Genomic DNA, 18,222 nt, shown 5'->3' with positions numbered 1-18,222 from the left:
GACTACTAGCTGGATAAAAAAGACATCAAACACTTTTGTATAAGCTTGAGGTCACCTAATTTGCTTTTTCCACTTGCCATAAACATACTCTTAATGTTCATATAATGTATTTGCTTTGAAGTGTAGGAGTTATATTTCAATATTCTGATTGATTTCTCTTTGCGTATGAACGTGGGCAATGGCAAAAGGGAACAGCAATTTCAAAAGAAACATTGCATTCCAAAAGGATGTCTATGAAATGGATTTCAGTTCTTCCGCTGCTACAACTGAGTTGTTACTTTAGACTCGGGAGTGGTGGAAAGGTGCTGATGTGGCCCATAGAATAAAGCCATTGGATCAATATGAAGACAATCCTGGATGAACTTGTACAGAGAGGTCATGAAGTGAGTGTTCTGACATCTTCAGCTTCCATTCTTGTTGATCCCAACAAAGCACCTGCTATTAAGTTTGAGATTTATCCTACATCTTTAACAAAATCTGATTTTGAGATGTTTTTCAGAAAAGTGATTGACCAATGGACATATGATCTGCCAAAAGAAACATTTTGGACATATTTTTCACTAATGCAAGAATGCTTCTGGGAATATTCTGATTGTATTGAAAAGCTCTGTAAAGAAATGGTTTTGAACAAGAAACTTAAAACTACAAGAATCAAAGTTTGATCTCATTCACACATAGCACATTCTACTGGATATCAATTTTATAATATGAATTCTTGGCAAAAGGTGTCATACAGAAATATGGTCACTCAAATAAGCAACTAGACAAGTATATTTATGGATTATAAAAAAAGATCTTAGGGCTATTTCATGAAAATTCCTAATAGTATTACCAGAATCATGAATCACAGTGACTGTTAACCTCCAGCCTTTAAAGAGTGATTTAGGGAAAGAGCTTGGGAGCTTCTGACATGGGTGAAAGTGTATAAATTATTATAGAACTGAGAGAAAAAGAAAAATAAAGTCATCCCAATCTTAACAAACTTCTTCTTCGTGCTCACAGTCAGAGAAATAAATATCAACGCCTAAACAAAAATAATTCTCCAGAAAACCCTCCGGGAACAAATACAAATGTTTTAGTAGAACTATAACAGTAAAGAATTAAAGGATAGTTACACTCCTACTATGTAGCCTCCTTCCAAGAATCTATCTTAGTGTAGGCCTTCCTCATTTTTTTTTTGACTGCTTCATTGTACATTACACATATTGCATTTTTTTAAATTGAAGCAACATTGGTTTATAACATTATAGAAACTTCAAGTGTACGTCATTATATTATGACTTCTGCATAGACTGTATCGTGTTCACCACCAAGGTCTAGCTGTCATCCATCACTGTACGCACGTGCCCCTTTACCCCTTTTGCCTTGCCCCCACCCTTACCCCTCTGGTAACCAGCAATCCGTTCCGTTTGTGTTTGTTTGTTCATTGTCTTCCACATATGAGTAAAATCATACAGTATTTGGCTTTCTCTGTCTGACTGAAGTCACTTAAATCTAGAAATGATTAAGCTTAGTGAGGAAGGAATATTGAAAGCTGAGACAAGTTGAAACCTAGGCCTCTTGCACAAAGAGTTAACCAAGTTGTAAATGCAAAGGAAAAGTTCTTGAAGGAAATTAAAAATGCTACTCCAGTGAACGCACGAATGCTAACAAAGCATAACAGATTATTGTTGTTATGAAAAAGTTTTAGTGGTCTCAATAGAAAATCAAACCAGCCACAACATTCCTTTAAGCCAAAACCTAATAAGGAAGGAAGGTCATAACTCTTTTCAATTCTGTGAAGGCTGAGAGAGATGAGGAAGCTGCAGAAGAAAGAAAAGATTGAAGCCAGCAGACGTTGGTTCGTAAGGTTTAAGGAAAGAAGTCATCTCTATAACATAAAAGTCCAAGGTGAAGCAGCAAGTGCTAATATAGATATTGCAGCAAGTTATTCAGAAGACCTAGCTAAGATAATTAACAAAGTGGCTACATCAAACAACAAATTTTCCATGTAGATGAAATAGCTGTATATCAGAAAAAGATGCCATGTAGGACTTTCATAACTAGAGAGGAGAAGTCAATGCCTGGATTCAAACCTTCAAAAGATAGGCTGACTCTCTTGTTAGGGGCTAATGTAGCTGGTGACTTTAAGTTGAAGCCAATGCTCATTTACCATTTTGAAAATCCTAGGGCCCTATAGAATTATGCTAAAGCTACCCTACCTGTGCCTTATAAATGCAACAACAAAGCCTGGATAACATTAAATCTGTTTACAACATGGTTTGCTGAAAATTTTAACCATCTGTTGAGATCTACTGCTCACAAAAAAGATTCCTTTGAAAATACTACTGCTCATTGACAATGCACCTGATCACTCAAAACTTGTGACGGAGATGTACAGGATTATTGTTTTTTCCATGCCTGCTAACACAACATCCATTCTACACCCATGGAACAAGAAGTTATTTAGATATTCAAGTCTTATTATTTAAGAAATGTATTTTATAAGGCTATAGCTGCCATAGATAGTGATTCCTCTGATGGATCTGGGCAAAGTAAATTGAAAACCTTCTGGAAAGGATTCACCATTCTAGATGCTGTTAAGAACATTTGTGATTTCATGGGAAGAGCTCAACATATCAACATTAACAGGAGTTTGGAAGAAGTTGATTCCAACCTTCCTGGATGACTCTGAGTGTTTCAAGACTTCAGTGGAGGAAGTAACTACAGATGTGGTGGAAATAGTAGGAGAGCTAGAATAAGAAGTGGAGCCTGAAGATATGGCTGAATTGCTGTAATCTCGTGGTAAAACTTTAATGGATAAGGCATTGCTTCTTATGGACAAGAAAAGAAAGTGGTTTCTTGAGATGGAATCTACTCCTGATGAAGATGTTGTAAAGATTGCTGAAATGACAACAAAGAATGTAGAGTATTACATAAACTTAGTTAATAAATCAGCAGCAGGGTTTGAGGATTGACTCCTATTTTGAAAAAGTTCTACTATGGGTAAAATGCTACCCAACAGAGAAATGCTACAGAGAGATCATTCGTGAAAGGAAGACTCAATCAATGCACACCTCACTGTTGTCTTCTTTTAAGAAATTCCCACAGCCACCCCAACTTTCATCAACTGTCACCCTGGTCAGTCAGGGCATCAACATTGAGTTGACACCCTCCACCAGCAAAACTATTATGACTTCCTGAAGGCTCAGAGGATGGTTAGCAATATTTAGCAATAAAGTACTTTTTAATTAAGTATGTATGTTGTTTTCTAGACATAATGCTATTGTACACTTATTAGGCTACAGTATAGTGTAAACATAACTTTTATATGTTATAAGAAACAAAAAAAATTTGTGGGATCCGTTTATTGCAATATTTACTTTATTGCAGTGGGCTGTAACTGCACCTGCCATATCTTCAAGGTATACCCTAATTAATGACATTATAAATAAAGAATCTAGATATAATATTGTCTAAGAGCATTTCCTTCTCAATGCTGTGTACCGGCTCTATTTCATTTCTTGCTTAAACACATAATAACACACACAGACACATATTTGCACAAATATGAATAATAAAGGAAATCAATCTCATACCATTTGTATACCGGCAAAGGAAATGAGGGATTACATCTATTATCAAGAGCCACTAATGTAAAATAAATGGAGCTTCCTCAAAAAATTAAAAATGAATTACCATTTGGTCCAGCAGTTCCACTTCTGGATATATATCCAAAAGAATTGATATTAGGGTCCAGATGACATATTTGCACACCCATCTTCATAGCAGCACTATTCACAAGAGCTAAAACATGGAAGCAAACCAAGTGTCTGTTGAGGAATGAATCAAGAAATAAAATGTGGTATTTAGACACAACGTAATATTACTCAGCCTTAAAATTGAAGGAAATTCTAACACATGCTACAACATGGCTGAACATTAAGACCGTTATACTAAGTGAAATGGGCCACTCATGAAAGGAGAAATACTGTATGATTCCAGTTATATGAGGTATCTAGACTAGTCAAATTCATAGAAACAGAAAGTAGAATTATGGATGCTAGGACTGGTGAAGGGGAAATGGGGATTTATTATATAATGGATATCGAACCAGATTTCCAAGATGAAAAAGTTCTAGAGACTGGTTACACAACAAAGTGAATAAACTTAACATCACTGAACCATAGAGTTAGGATTGGTCAAGGTGGTAAACTTTATGTTATGTGTATTTGACCACAATTAAAAATAAAAAACAGACACTACTCTAAAAATTCCTGATAATACAAAATTTTATTTCTTTAATTGTTTGTAGTAATCCTATCAATATTGTTTGCTATGCTGTTGTGCTTTTCTGATGGAGCAAATACTTTCTCCACAGGAAATGGAAGAGTTTGCCCAGAGCTATGGAGAAAATGGCATCGTGGTGTTTACCCTAGGGTCAATGGTCAGACCATGACAGAAGAAAGTGCCAATGTCATTGCATTGGCCCTTGCCCAGATACCATAAATGGTTAGATATAGTAACTTTCAGTGGACAACTATTTAATGTAACTGTTAAATTTTGAAAACAGTCTGATTACTGAAATGAAAGATTACTACCCTGTATTATGATAGATCCAATTTACCTCAGATGTTAGTTTAAAAACCAAAATATACATGGCAGGTGCTAAAGTAGTATAGACAGAGTCTTTGACTGACAATAACTTTGGCATTAACATTGTGATCAAAAAGAAAAATAGTTAAGAGGTTTAGTGTGAAGTATTGGTATTATAATGATATCGTGGGCAGGTACAGATATCACCAAATTCTGCCCTGTCCTTTGCCCTCTCTCCTTGCAGGATTCCTGAGGGCACGCTGCACACTACAGATTTACTCAGAAAGTGGTTAAGTTTTGACATCAACATTCAACAGGAATTGAAAACAGTCTGAAAGTCATCCTGAAATTTAGGCTTGCTAGGTAATCCAGGCCTCTTTTACTTCCCCTCAATTTTGGAATAGGCCTAGTCAATGTGCTTTTCAGGGTGCTATTCAGAGAAACAGTGGCCAGGGCACACCAAATTGCATCCAGTTGCTTATCCAGCCACAGTGATTTAGAAAAAGAAAAACCTGGCCTGAAAAAGAAGCAGGAGGAAAAACTGCCCTTTGACCAGGGCCCTGCTAAGGCCTGAAGCAGGAAAACTTGAGACATGGGAGGAAATAAAAATGTAGTGCTTATAGAAAGCATTCAGAATTTATCAATTACCACCTGGAAATAGACTGCTATACATACAGGTTTATATATATGAACCTCATGAACCACAAACCAGAAACCTACAGTACATTCAAAGAAAATAAATGGAAAGAAACCCAAACATAACAATAAAAAAATGCATTGAATCACAAGGGAAGAGACCAAGCTTGGAAGAAAGGAATAGAGAAGAACTAAAATGACAACCAGAAAACAATTGATAAAATAGAAATCAGTACACACCTATCAATAATTAGTTTAAATGTAAGTGGACTAAATGCTCCAATCCAAAGACATTGGGTTGCTGAATGGATAAAAAACCAAGAACCATCTATACGCTACCTCTAAGTCTTGCTTTGGATCTAAAGACACACACAGACTGAAAGTGAAGGAATGGAAAAAGATATTCCATACAAATGAAAATGAAAAAAAAATGCTGGAGTAGAAATATTCATATCAAAAAAATTGACTTTAAAACAAAGACAGTAACAAATGACAAAGAAGGACATTATATAGTAATTAGGGGCCAATACAAGAGGAAATATAACATTTGTAAATATTTATACACCTATGTAGGAATACCTATATATATAGAGCATGTTACTAGACGTAAAGGGAGAAATTGACAGTAAAAAAATAATAGTAGGAAACTTTAACACCCCACTTATAGCAATGGGTAGGTAATCCAGTCAGAAAATCAATAAGGAAACATTGGGCTTAAATGAAACACTAGACCAGATGGATTTAATAGAGGTATATAGAATAGTCCATCCATACACTGCAAAATACACATTCTTTTCAAGTGCACATGTAACATTCTCCAGGATAGATCACATATTAGGCCACAAATCAAGACTCAATGAATTTAAGACGATTGAAATTATGTCAAGCATCTTTTCTGACCACAAGAGTATGAAACTAGAAGTCACTTTAAGAAGAAAACTGGAAAAAAACACAAACATCTGGAGACTAAATAACATGCCACTAAACAACTGATAAGTCAATGAAGAAATTGAAGAGGAAATCAAAAAACACCTGGAGACAAATATAAATGAAAATACAGCATACAAAAATTTATGGGATACTCAAAAGCAATACTAAGAGGCAAGTTTATTGCAATAGAAGCCTAGCTCAAGCAACAAGAAAAATCTCAAATAAACAATCTAACAATACACCTAATGGGAAAAAAAAGAATAAAAAAAGCCCAAAATCAGTAGATGTAAAGAAATAATAAAAATCAGAGTGGAAATAAATGAAATAAATACTAAGAAAAGCAATAGAAAAAAATCAATGAAACCAAGAACTCATTCTTTGAAAAGATGAAGAAAATTGACAAACACTTAGCTAGACTCACCAAGAAAAAAAGAAGACTCATATAAATAAAATCAGAAACGAAAGAGGAGAAACTAAAATGAATGCCACAGAAATACAAAGGATTATAAGAATTACTAGAAGCTAAGGCCAACAAATTGTATAATCTAGAAGAAATGGATAAGTTCTTAGAACCATACAACCTTCCAAAACTGAATCAAGAAGAAATAAAGAATCTGAATAGACTGATCACTAGTAAGGAGATCAAAACACTGATTAAAAGCTCCCCAAAATCTATAGCCCAGGACCAGATGGCTTCCCTTGTGAATTCTGCCAAAGAAGACTTAATACCTATCCTTCTCAAACTATTCTAAAGAATTGGAGAGGAAGGGACACTTCCTAACTCATTCTACAATGCAAGTGTCACCCTGATACCAAAACAGGACAAGGACAACATAACAAAAGAAAATTACAGGCCAATACTTCTGATGAAAAATCAAAATACAAAAATCCTCAACAATATACTAGCAAATCGAATACATTATATTAAAAAGATCATACACTATGATTAAGTGGGATTTATTTCAGGGATGCAAGAATGGTTCAACATATGGAAATCAGTCAATGTGGTACACCACTTGAACGAATGAGGATAAAAACACATGATCATCTCAAGAGATGCAGAGAAAGCATTCAACAAGATACAGCATCCATTTATGCTAAAAACTCTGAATAAAATAGATCTAGAAGGAAAGCACCTCAATATAACAAAGGCCATATACGACAGACTCAAGGTTAACATCGTATTCAGTGGTGAAAAACTGAAAGCTATCCCTCTAAGAACAGGAACCAGACAAGGATGCCCAATTTCACCACTCTTACTTAACATAGTATTGGAAACTCAAGCCAGAGCAATCAGGTAAAATAAATAAATAACACTGATTCAAATTGGAAAGGAAGAAGTAAAACTATCACTATGCGCAGATGACATGATTTTATATATAGAAAACTCTAAAGAATCCACCAAAAAATTAATAGAAATAATAAACAAATACAGAAAAGTTGCATGGTACAAAACCAACATACAAAAATCAGTTGTGTTTCTATACACTAACAACAAAATAGGAGAATGTGAATTTAGGAATAAAATCCCATTTACAATTGACACAAAAATAATAAAATACCTAGGAATAAATTTCACCAGAGAGGTGAAAGACTTGTGCACTGAAAACTATAAGACATTGTTCAAGAAATTGAAGGACACAAAGATATGGAAAAATACTCCATGCTGAGGGATTAACATAGTTAAAATGTCCATACTTCCTAAGACAATCCACAGATTCAATGCAATCTCTATCAAAGTCTCAATGACATTGTTCACAGAAAAAGAACAAAGAATCCTAAAGTTTATTTAGAACTACAGAAGACCCCAAATAGCCAAAGCAATCCTGGGAAAAAAAGAACACAGCTGGAGGTGTCACATTCCCTGACTTCAAAATATACTACAAAGCTATAGTAATCAAAACAACACGGTACTGGCACAAAACAGACACACAGATCAATGGAACAGAATCGAGAGCCCAGAAATAAAGCCATGCATCTATAGACAGCTAATTTTCTATAATGGAGCCAAGAACATACAGTGGAGAAAGGAAAGTCTCTTCAATAAATGGTGCTGCAAACACTGGACAGCTACATGCAAAATAATGAAAATAGACAATAATTTTAAACTCTACACAAAAATTAACTCAAAATGAATTAAAGACTAGAATGTAAAACCTGAAACCATAAAAATCCTAGAAGAAACCATAGGCAGTTGGTTCTTCGATGTCAGTCTTAGCAGTATGTTTTTGAATACCATGTCTTACTAGGCAAGGAAAACAAAAGAAAAAATTAAAAAATTGGACTACATCAAACTAAAAACCTTCTGCACAGCAAAGAAACCATCTACAAAAGAAAAAAGCAACTTAACAGCTGGGAGAAGATATGTGCAAGTCATATATCTGATAAGGGGTTAATATCTAAAGTATGTAAAGAACTCATATAACTCATCAACAACAAAAAAATGAACAACCCATCAAAAAATGAACAGGGGATCTGAATAGGCATTTTTCCAACCAAGATAGAGAGATGGCCAACAAGCACACGAAAGGATGTTTAACGTCACTAATTATTAGGAATATACAAATCAAAACTACCATGAGATATAATCTCATGCCTGTCAGAATGGCTACAATTAACAAGACAAGAAATAACAAGTACTGGAGAGGAAGTGGAGAAACAAGAACCCTCATACACTGTTGGTGGGAATGTAAACTTGCACAGTCACTATGGAAAACAATATGGAGATTCCTCAAAAAATTCAGAATAGAACTACCATATGATCCAGCTATTCCACTTCTGGGTATTTATCCAAAAAAACAAAAACACAAAGGCCTAAAGATATATGCACTCTTATGTCCATTGCAGCATTACTCACAATCACCAAGACTTGGAAACAACCTAAGTGCCAATCAATGGATGAATAGATAAAGAAGATGTGGTATACATATATACATTTATTTCTATACATACACACACAATGGAATACTACACAGTCATTAAAAAAGATGAAATCTTGCCATTTGCAATAGCATGGATGGAACTTGAGGACATTATGCTAAGAAAAATAAGTCAGACAGATAAAATCTAATACCATATGATTTCACTCGTGAGTGGAAGATAAAAACTATAACAACAACAAACAAACACATATACACAGAGATTACAGTGGTGGTTACCAGAGGGGAAGGAGCAGAGGAGAGGGTGAAATGGTAATAGGGCACATGGGTATGGTGACAGATGTTAATTAGTCTTTGGGTGGTTAACATGATGTAGTCTACAAAGAAATCAAAATATAATACTGTACACCTAAAATTTATATAATCTTATAAACCAATGCTAACTCAAGAACAAAAAAAAGAAAGAAATCATATTAATCAATGTTGTCAATGTTTGGAGTGTATCCTTGAAATGTTAACCATCAGTTGAATAAAATTTAGCATGACCATGATATTTTATTTATTTTAAAAAACATATACTGCTATGTAAAGTGCCAAGAGGCTCTTAAAGAATTTTCCGACATAGTAATAGTGATAATACTCTGGATTCGTGCAAAAAATTATCACTTGAAATTTTTCTTGGAAGTAGTGAGTAATAATTACCTTCACCTTAAGGGACAGGCTTCAGGTTTTCAACACATCTCAAGGCTAAGGAGGTATTTCCAGGGAACTCAAAGATGAGACACCACCCCCGTGTACATCCTTGGCCTCACTACAACTCAATGAGAATCCCCAAAAAGGAGTTTATACACTCTTCAAGAGCCTTGATATTTGCAACTATTGCCCAAGGGACACTTCTAGATCTCCTATTCTGGAGGCCAGCAGGGATTATGATTGTGCCCCACAGGACTATATATACGTTGGCATACTTTAAAAGCTGCTGCCTGAAGGTCTGGCTTCGAATCAGCCTGAAACTAGCTGCTAAATGAGACTCCTCTCCTTGGAAAACTGAAGGTCTAGGTACACCCTCACCAGGAGAGGCATATCAAGTATAAATCAGGGGGTTTACATATCCAGAGAAGTTTGAGAGACAACCAAGAGCTTGGGTAGCATTGAACAACAAAGATCACCATCTATGAAAGGCCACTCCATCAAGACTGAGAGAGGTAGCAGTTTCCCTAATACATAGAAACAAACAGAGAGAGAAAAGCAAAATGAAAAAACAAAGAAATATGCTCAAAACAAAGAAATAAGATAAGCCCTCAGAAAAAGACCTTAATGATACAAGGATAAGTAATTTACCTGATAAAGAATGAAAAGTAATGGTCATTAGGAAACTCACTGAACTCAGGAGAAGAATGGATGAACACAATGAAAAGTTCAACAAAGAGCTAGAAAACATTAGAAAGAACCTATCAGAGTTGAAGACTACAATAACTGAAAGGAAAAATACGCAGAGGAATCCAACAGCAGATTAGATGGTACAGAAGTAGAGATCAGTGGGCTGGAAAACAGGGTAATGGACATCAGCCAATTGAAAAAGCAAAAAGTAGAAAGAATCTTTAAAAATGAGAACAGTTAAAGGGGCCTCTAGGACAACATCAAGCATACTAACATTTGCGTTATAGTGATCCCAGAAGGAGAAGAAAGAGAGAAAGTGACAGAAAATTTACTTAAAGAAATAATGGCTGAAAATTTCCCTAACTTGGAGAAGCAAACTGACACCCAGGTCCAAAAAGCATAGAAAGTCTCAAATGAGACAAACCCAAAGAGACCCACACACCAAGACACATTATAATTCAAATGTCAAGATTTAAAGATAAAGAGAGAAGGCTAAAAACAGCAAGAAAAACACAACTAGTCACATACAAGGGAAGCCCCATAAAGCTGTCAGCTGATTTTTCAGGAGAAACTTTACAGGCCAGGAGGGAGTGGCATGATATATTCACAAAGCTGAAAGGGAGAAACTTACAACCAAGAATACTTTAACTGGCAAAGTTCTCATTCAGAATTGAAAGAGAGAGAAAGAGTTTCTCAGACAAGGAAAAACTAAAAGAGTTCACTACCACAAACTGGGCTTACAAGAAATATTAAAGAGTCTTCTTTAATAGAAAAGAAATGGACATAAATAGAAATAAAAATATATATGAAATGAGAAAACCTCGCTGGTAAAAGCAATTACATAGTAAACGTAGTGGATCAATCACTTATAAAACTACTATGAAGGTTAAAAGATAATGTAGTATAATCAATTATAACTACATTAAGTAGTTAAGGATACACAAAATAAAAAGATGTAAAATATGACATCAAAAACATAAACCAAAGGTGGGATGAGTAATAATGCAGAGCTTTTAGATTGTGCTTGAAGTTAAATGGCTTTCCACTTAAAATAGACTGCTATATATATGTGTTGCTATATATAAACCTCATGACAACCACAAATCAAAAATGTGTAATAGAGACACATACAAAAAAGAGGGAGGAACCCAAACATAAAACCAAGAAATGCAACAAAACCACAAGGGAAAAGATCAAGACAAAAAGAAAAGGATACAGAACTACAAAAGCAACCAGAAAACAATCCACAAAATGTCAATAAGTACATATCTATTAATAATGAATTTAAATATCAATTGACAAAATGCTCCAATCAAAAGACATAGGGTGGCTGAATGGATAAAAAACAAGACCTATCTTTATGCTGTTTAACAGACACTCACTTCAGATCAAAAAACAATCATAGACTGAAGGGAAAGGGATGGAAAATGATATTCCATGCAAATGGAAATGAAAAGAAACCTGGAATAGCAATACTCATATCAGATAAAATGAACTTTAAAACAAATACTGCAAGAAAAGATAAAGAAGGGCATTACATAACAATAAAAGGGTCAATCCAACAAGAGGATCTAACATTTGCAAATATTTATGGACCTAAAAGAGGTGTACTTAAATATATAAGGCAGATATTATCAGAAATTTAAGGGAAAAGTTGACAATAATGCAATAGTAGTGGGGGACTTTAATACCACACTGACATCAAAAGATAAACCATCCAGACAGAAAATCAATCAGGAAATATTGGCCTTAAACAATACACTACACCAGACGAACTTAATAGAGATGTAGAACATTCCATCCAAAAGCTGCAGAATACACATTCTTTTCAAGTGTACATGGAACATTCTACAGGAGCGATCTCATGTTACACCACAAAACGAGTCTCATTAAATTTAAGATTGAAATAATATCAAGCATCTTTTCTAACCACAATGGTATGGACCTAGAAATCAAGTAAAAAAATAAACTGGAAAAACACATATCTGTGAAGACTAAACAACATGCTACTAAACAACCAATGACTCAACAAAGAAATCAAAGAAGGAACGAAAATGTACCTTGAGACAAATGAAAATGCAAACACAACTCTCTAAAATCTATAGGACACAGCAAAAGCAGTTCTAAGACAGAAGTTCATAGCAATTCAGGCTTACCTCAAGAAACAAGAAAAATCTCAAATAAACAATCTAACTTTACACCTAAAGGAGGTAGAAAAAGAACAAACTAAGCCCAAAGTTAATAAAAGGAAGGAAATAATAAAGATCCAAGCAGAAACAAATGAAATAAAGATGGAAAAACAAAAGAAAAGATAAATGAAACAAGAGCTGGTTTTTTGACAAGAGGAACAAGATTGATAAACCTTTATCCAGACTCATCAAGAAACAAAGAGAGGGGTCACAAATAAATAAAATCAGAAATAAAAGAGTTGAAGTTGCCACAACTGATGTCACAGAAATGAAAAGGATCGTAAGATACTACTACAAATAATTATACACCAACAAATTGAAAACCCTAGAATAATTGGATAAATACCAAGAAATACACAATATTCTAAGACTGAATCATGAAGACTTAGAAAATCTGTTAGAATAATTACTACTAATGAAATTGAATTGCTAATTAAAATCTCCCAAAAAACAGAAGTCAAGGACCAGATGGCTTCACTGGTGAATTTTTCCAAACACTTCAAGAAAAGTTAAAACCAATCCTTTTCATAATATTCCCCAATATTGAAGAGGAAGAAATGCTTCCAAACTCCTTTTACAAGGCCAGAATTACCCTGATATCATTACTAGACATCACACACACACAAAAATTACAGACAAATATCCCTAATAAACATAGGGGCAAAAATCCTCAGCAAAATATTAGCAAATCGAATCAGCAATAGATTAAAAGGATCATACACCATGATCAAACAGGATTCATCCCAGGGATGCAAGGATGGTTCAGCATCTTCAAATCAATCAACATGATACACCACAATATCAAACAAAGGATAAAAATCATATGATCTTATCAGAGATGCAGAAAAAGCATTTGACAAAATTCAACATCCATTTATGATAAAACTTGTCAAAGATTCAGCCTAGAGGGAGCTTACTTAAACATAATAAAAGCCATTTATGACAAGTATACAGGTAATATCATACTCAATGATGGAAGCTGAAAGCTTTTCCTCTAAGATCAGGAATAAAATGAGGATGCCCACCATACCCACTTTTATTCAATAAGGTATTAGAGGCCCTTGCCACAGCAATAGACAAGAAAAAGTAATAAAAAACATGCAAATTGGAAAGGAAGAATTAAAACTGTCACTATTTGCAGGTGACATGATACTATATAGAGTCATGTGCTGCATAACAAGGTTTTGGTCAATGACGGACCGCATATACGACAGTGGTCCCATAAGATTAGTACCATATCGTTTGGATGAGTAGTAGGCTATAAATTTATGTTTCTGTAATTACACTCTATGACGTTTGCACAATGAGAAAATAACCTAACAACACATTTCTTAGAACATACCCATGTCGTTAAGCAATGTATGACAAGTATAAAAAGTGTAGGGTATAGAAAACCCTAAAGACTCCAACAAAAAACTATTAGAGCTAATAAGTGAATTCAGCAAAGTTACAGGGCACAAAATGAATATAGAAAAAGTGGTTGCATTTCTGTCTAGTTTAAGAATGAACTATCTGAAAGCCAAATTAAGAAAGCAATCTTGTTTACAATTGCATCAAAAAGAATAAAATAAGGAGTGATGTCAGCATCATGGTGGAATGAGTTACTCCCTGTCTGTCTTCTCTAAGTTATAACCAGTTGGATATCCATTGACCAACAGATTCCCTACACAGTGCAACAGGACACCTAAGAGATCCATGCATCTATACCTCTGAAGAGGGGTGGACTGGACCCCTGGAAGGCAGTGGAACTATGGAGCAGCCCCTTTTCTCTCCCCCAGTAGCAGCAATACAGGGCATGGATCCTCACACTGGCACATATGCCTGCAAGCCGACACTGTGGGAGCAAAGACAAGAGACACGGCTTGGTCTCTGCCCTTCTCCCAGTGGATCCAGTGTGTGTGACTGTGAGCAGATGCTGCGGGAGCCAAAACAATAGGCATGGCTTGATCTTCACCTGGTCCCCAGCAGATCCAGCATTTGCACCTGTGAATAGAGACTGCAAGAGCTGAAACAGTAGGTGTGACATGATCCATAACTCTCCCCAGCGGATCTGGTGTATGTGCTGCCTCCCACTCCCCTGGCAATGGGCAGGTCTTTCCAACAGTGGAGGCAATATGCAAAACTCAGATTTCCTGGGGAAAGGCAACCTGACCTGAGTTTTTAGAACACATTCGCTAGTGATAAAGACCAGAGGCTGCACGAGAAAGCGGCAACAATAACTTATCCCTCTTTAGCCTCTGCTCCCCCCAAGAAGTAGAAGGTGAAACCTGCAATCACAGGCTTCAGGACCCACTGCAGAACTGGTGACACATCCTCCAGTGGTGGCACCCCTGACCATGATTCCAACAGCAGCTGGGGCAGCATACAAGTCCCCAGGACCCCAGGCCCCTGGCAGTGACAGTGACACCCATGAACCCTGTGTCCCTAAGTGGTACAGCCAGAACCCCAGAAAACCTGGGAGCAGAAGAGCAGGTGATGCACAGAACAGCAGTATCCTAGTCTGTGGAGAGCTTGAGGAGAGCTGGTGGAGGAACATGAGACCCAACAGTCCCCAGAAGCAGCAAAAGTGCTTACAGCCTAGTGACACCAGTGGCAACACCTGAGACTGCAGTGACGTCATAAGTAGCAAGGCACCAGCAACTTCAGAGGGACAAACAGCACAAAGAGGACACTGATGATGCTTGTAGCAGAGGCAGTGGAGAGTGGAAAGTGCAGGCTCTCAAATACAATGAGAAGCAGCTCAGAATCAAAGTAACCAAAACCTTACCCAAGTAAGAGAGGTGGTTACTGAGGAAGTGACGGCAGCATCATGGTGGAGTGAGACATTCCCTTTGTCTCTCCCTTCTAAGTTATATCAGTCAGACATCCAGTGACCAACAAAGGACTCCCTGCACAGTACACCAGAATGCCTGAGTGATTTGTGCATCAATATGTCTGAAGGTGGGTGGACTGGACCTCCAGGAGGCAGTGGAACTAGGGGAGCAGCCCCCCACCCCCCAGCAGAAGAGACCCATAATGTGGATCTGCACACTGTTGTGCACCCTAGCAACCACGGGCTGCAAGGGAAAACATGGCATTTGTGGCTTGGCCCCTGCACCTCCTAGTGGTGGTGGGTGGCACACACATCCTCAGGCTCCAGGTAGAGTGGAGTCGGTGACCAGGCCCCCTCTACCTCCCCCAGTAGTGGCACCTGCCTTTCCAGCAATAGGGGCTATATAGAAGGAGTAAATTTCTAGGGCAAGGGTGGGATCCTCTGATATGATGTTTCAGAGCAGACCATCAGTAGGTGTGTGCAAGCACTAGTAACCAGAGGCTGCGGCCCCTGCCTCTCCCAGCAGTGGTGAGTGGTGCACACATCCTGAGGCTTCAGAGTACAGAGGGGAGCTGGTGACTTAGCTCTGTGCCCCACCAGTGGGGCCAGAATTTCCAGTAGTGGGGACTACATCCAAGGCATGAATTTCCCCAACAGATGCGGGGTCCCCTCATCTGAGCTTTCAGAGCAGATCAGTAGTACACACATGCCAGTGCTGACAACTAGAAGCTGTGGTCCATGCCTCTCCCAGTGGTGGCATGTGGCACATACCTCTGAGGCTTCAGGAGAGAGAGCAAAACCGGCTATCTTGTTCATAACTCCCACCCAGCAGTGGTGCCAGTCTTTCCAGCAGTGGGGACTACATCCAAGGTGTAAATTTCCCCAGCAGGGGCGGGTTACCCCAACCTGAAATCTCAAAGAGCACACCAGTGGGCACCAGAGACCAGAGACTGAAGGGCCAGCAACAACACTTGAGGCTTAGCTCCTACTCCTCTGCCAGCAATGGCAGGTGACACTTGCAACCTGAGGCTTCAGGAACTACAGCAGAACCTGAAACACAGCCCCCAGTGGTGACACTAAACACTGGCTCTATGACCAGCAGGGGCTGCATAAAAGAACATGGGCCCCCAACAGCAAGAGCAAAACCTGTGAACCTCGGGACCCTGGCAGCAATGCTTCTAGGACCACCAGATAACCCAGGAGCAGCAGCATAGGTGGTTGATGGAGCAGCAGTACTTGAGCCTGTGGGGAGCCCGTGGAGAGCAACTGGGGGAACATGAGACCCTGGTGACCCCGGAAGCAACAGAAGTGCTCACAGCCTGGTGACCCCAGTGACAACACTTGAGACTGCAGCAACATTGAAAACAGCAAGGCACCAGCAACCTCTGAGGCTTAAGCCACACAAGGAGTGTACTGATGACACCTCTAGCTGAGACAGTAGAGTGTGGAATGTGCAGGCTCTCACATACAACCAGATGCAGCTCAGAACCAAAGTTACCAGAACCGCACACAAATAATAAAGGGGGCTACTAGCACAAATGCACAGGCAGAGGGTCAATTCATCAAACACCAAGAACTACAGTGACAGTGCATAAAAGAAGGAGAATGACACCTGTCTAGAAACCAAACGTGAAGTCATAAAAGATTACAATCTGAATGGCAGAGAATGGGGCCGGCCCAGTGGTACAAGCAGTTAAGTACACACGCTCTGCTGTGGCAGCCTGGGGTTTGCCGGTTTGGATCCCGGGTGTGCACCGATGCACTGCTTGTCAGACCATGCTGTGGCAGGCGTCCCATATAAAGTGAAGGAAGATGGGCATGGATGTTAGCCCAGGGCCAGTCTTCTTCAGCAAAAAGAGGAGGATTGGCAGATGTTAGCTCAGGGCTGATCTTCCTCAAAAAAAATGAATGACAGAGAATTCAAAATGGCTGTCATAAAGAAACTCAAGGACTTAAAAGAAAACTCTGAAAGTTCAGTGAGCTTAGGAATTATATTAATGAACAGAAGGAATACTTCACCAAAGTGATTGAAGCTCTAAAAAAAAAAAAAATAAAAAAACAGAAATTCTGGAGATGAAGAATACAATTAATGAAACAAAAAACAATGTAAAAAGCATAAAAAATAGGGAAACTTATAGAGGAGAGAATCAGTGAGCTGTAAGATAGAAACAGAAATGATCCAGGTGGAAAAAGAGAGAGAGAACTAAGATTTTTTACAAAATGAAGAAATTAAACAAGAAATATCACTTAGGACAAGTAACATAGGACAAGTAACATAAGGATTATGGATATCCCAGAGGGAGAAGAGAGGGAGAAAGAAATAGAGAGCTTATTCAAAGATATAATAGCTGAGAACTTCCCAAACCTGGGGAAAAGAGTGGATATACAAGTACAGGAAGCTATTAGAACTCCTAATTACATCAATGCAAAAAGACCTCCTCCAAGGCATATAATACTAAAACTATCAAATGTCAATAACAAAGAAGAAATATTAAGAGAAGTGAGAGAGAAGAAAATAACCTATAGGAACCTCCATTAGGCTTTCAGAAGATTTCTCAGCAGAAACACTACAGGCTACGAGCACCCTGGAATGATATATTCAACATACTGAAAGATAAAAAGTATTAGCCAAGAATACTCTATCCAGCAAAATTATCCTTTAAATATGACAGAGAAATAAAAGCTTTATCAGACAAACAAAAGCTGAGGAAATTCATCACCGCTAGATCTGACTTACAAGAAATGGTGAAGGGAGCCCTTCTAACCTGAAACAAAAAGGCAAAGGTTTACAAAGCCTTGAGCAAGGACATAAATAGACAAA

The 18,222-nt window shown here is 37.6% G+C and overlaps 1 protein-coding gene across 4 annotated transcripts in view; it reads left to right on the top strand.

Moving 5' to 3' along the window:
- The first annotated feature begins 227 nt into the window (after nucleotides 1-227).
- LOC101404135 (UDP-glucuronosyltransferase 2B31-like) overlaps nucleotides 228-18,222 on the top strand; it is a 34,102-nt gene continuing 16,107 nt past the window's right edge. The window contains exons 1-2 of one of the 4 annotated variants that reach the window (XM_087434705.1): nucleotides 228-490; nucleotides 7,916-7,924. In XM_087434705.1, the coding sequence (XP_087290831.1) occupies nucleotides 342-490; nucleotides 7,916-7,924 (158 nt within the window). In that variant the 5' untranslated portion in view covers nucleotides 228-341. Of the gene's footprint in view, nucleotides 595-2,656; nucleotides 2,677-7,915; nucleotides 7,925-11,245; nucleotides 11,251-18,222 lie in introns of all 4 variants that reach the window. The other 3 variants (XM_087434702.1, XM_087434704.1, XM_087434703.1) reach the window with 3 other exon arrangements.

The sequence above is a fragment of the Ceratotherium simum genome, chromosome 8 (genome assembly GCF_057802395.1).
Source record: "Ceratotherium simum simum isolate JZ-2026a chromosome 8, ASM5780239v1, whole genome shotgun sequence".
NCBI classification, from domain to species: Eukaryota; Metazoa; Chordata; class Mammalia; order Perissodactyla; family Rhinocerotidae; genus Ceratotherium; species Ceratotherium simum.
The sequence above is the reverse complement of the archived record's forward strand: the minus strand, read 5'-3'. Positions and strand labels throughout refer to the sequence as shown.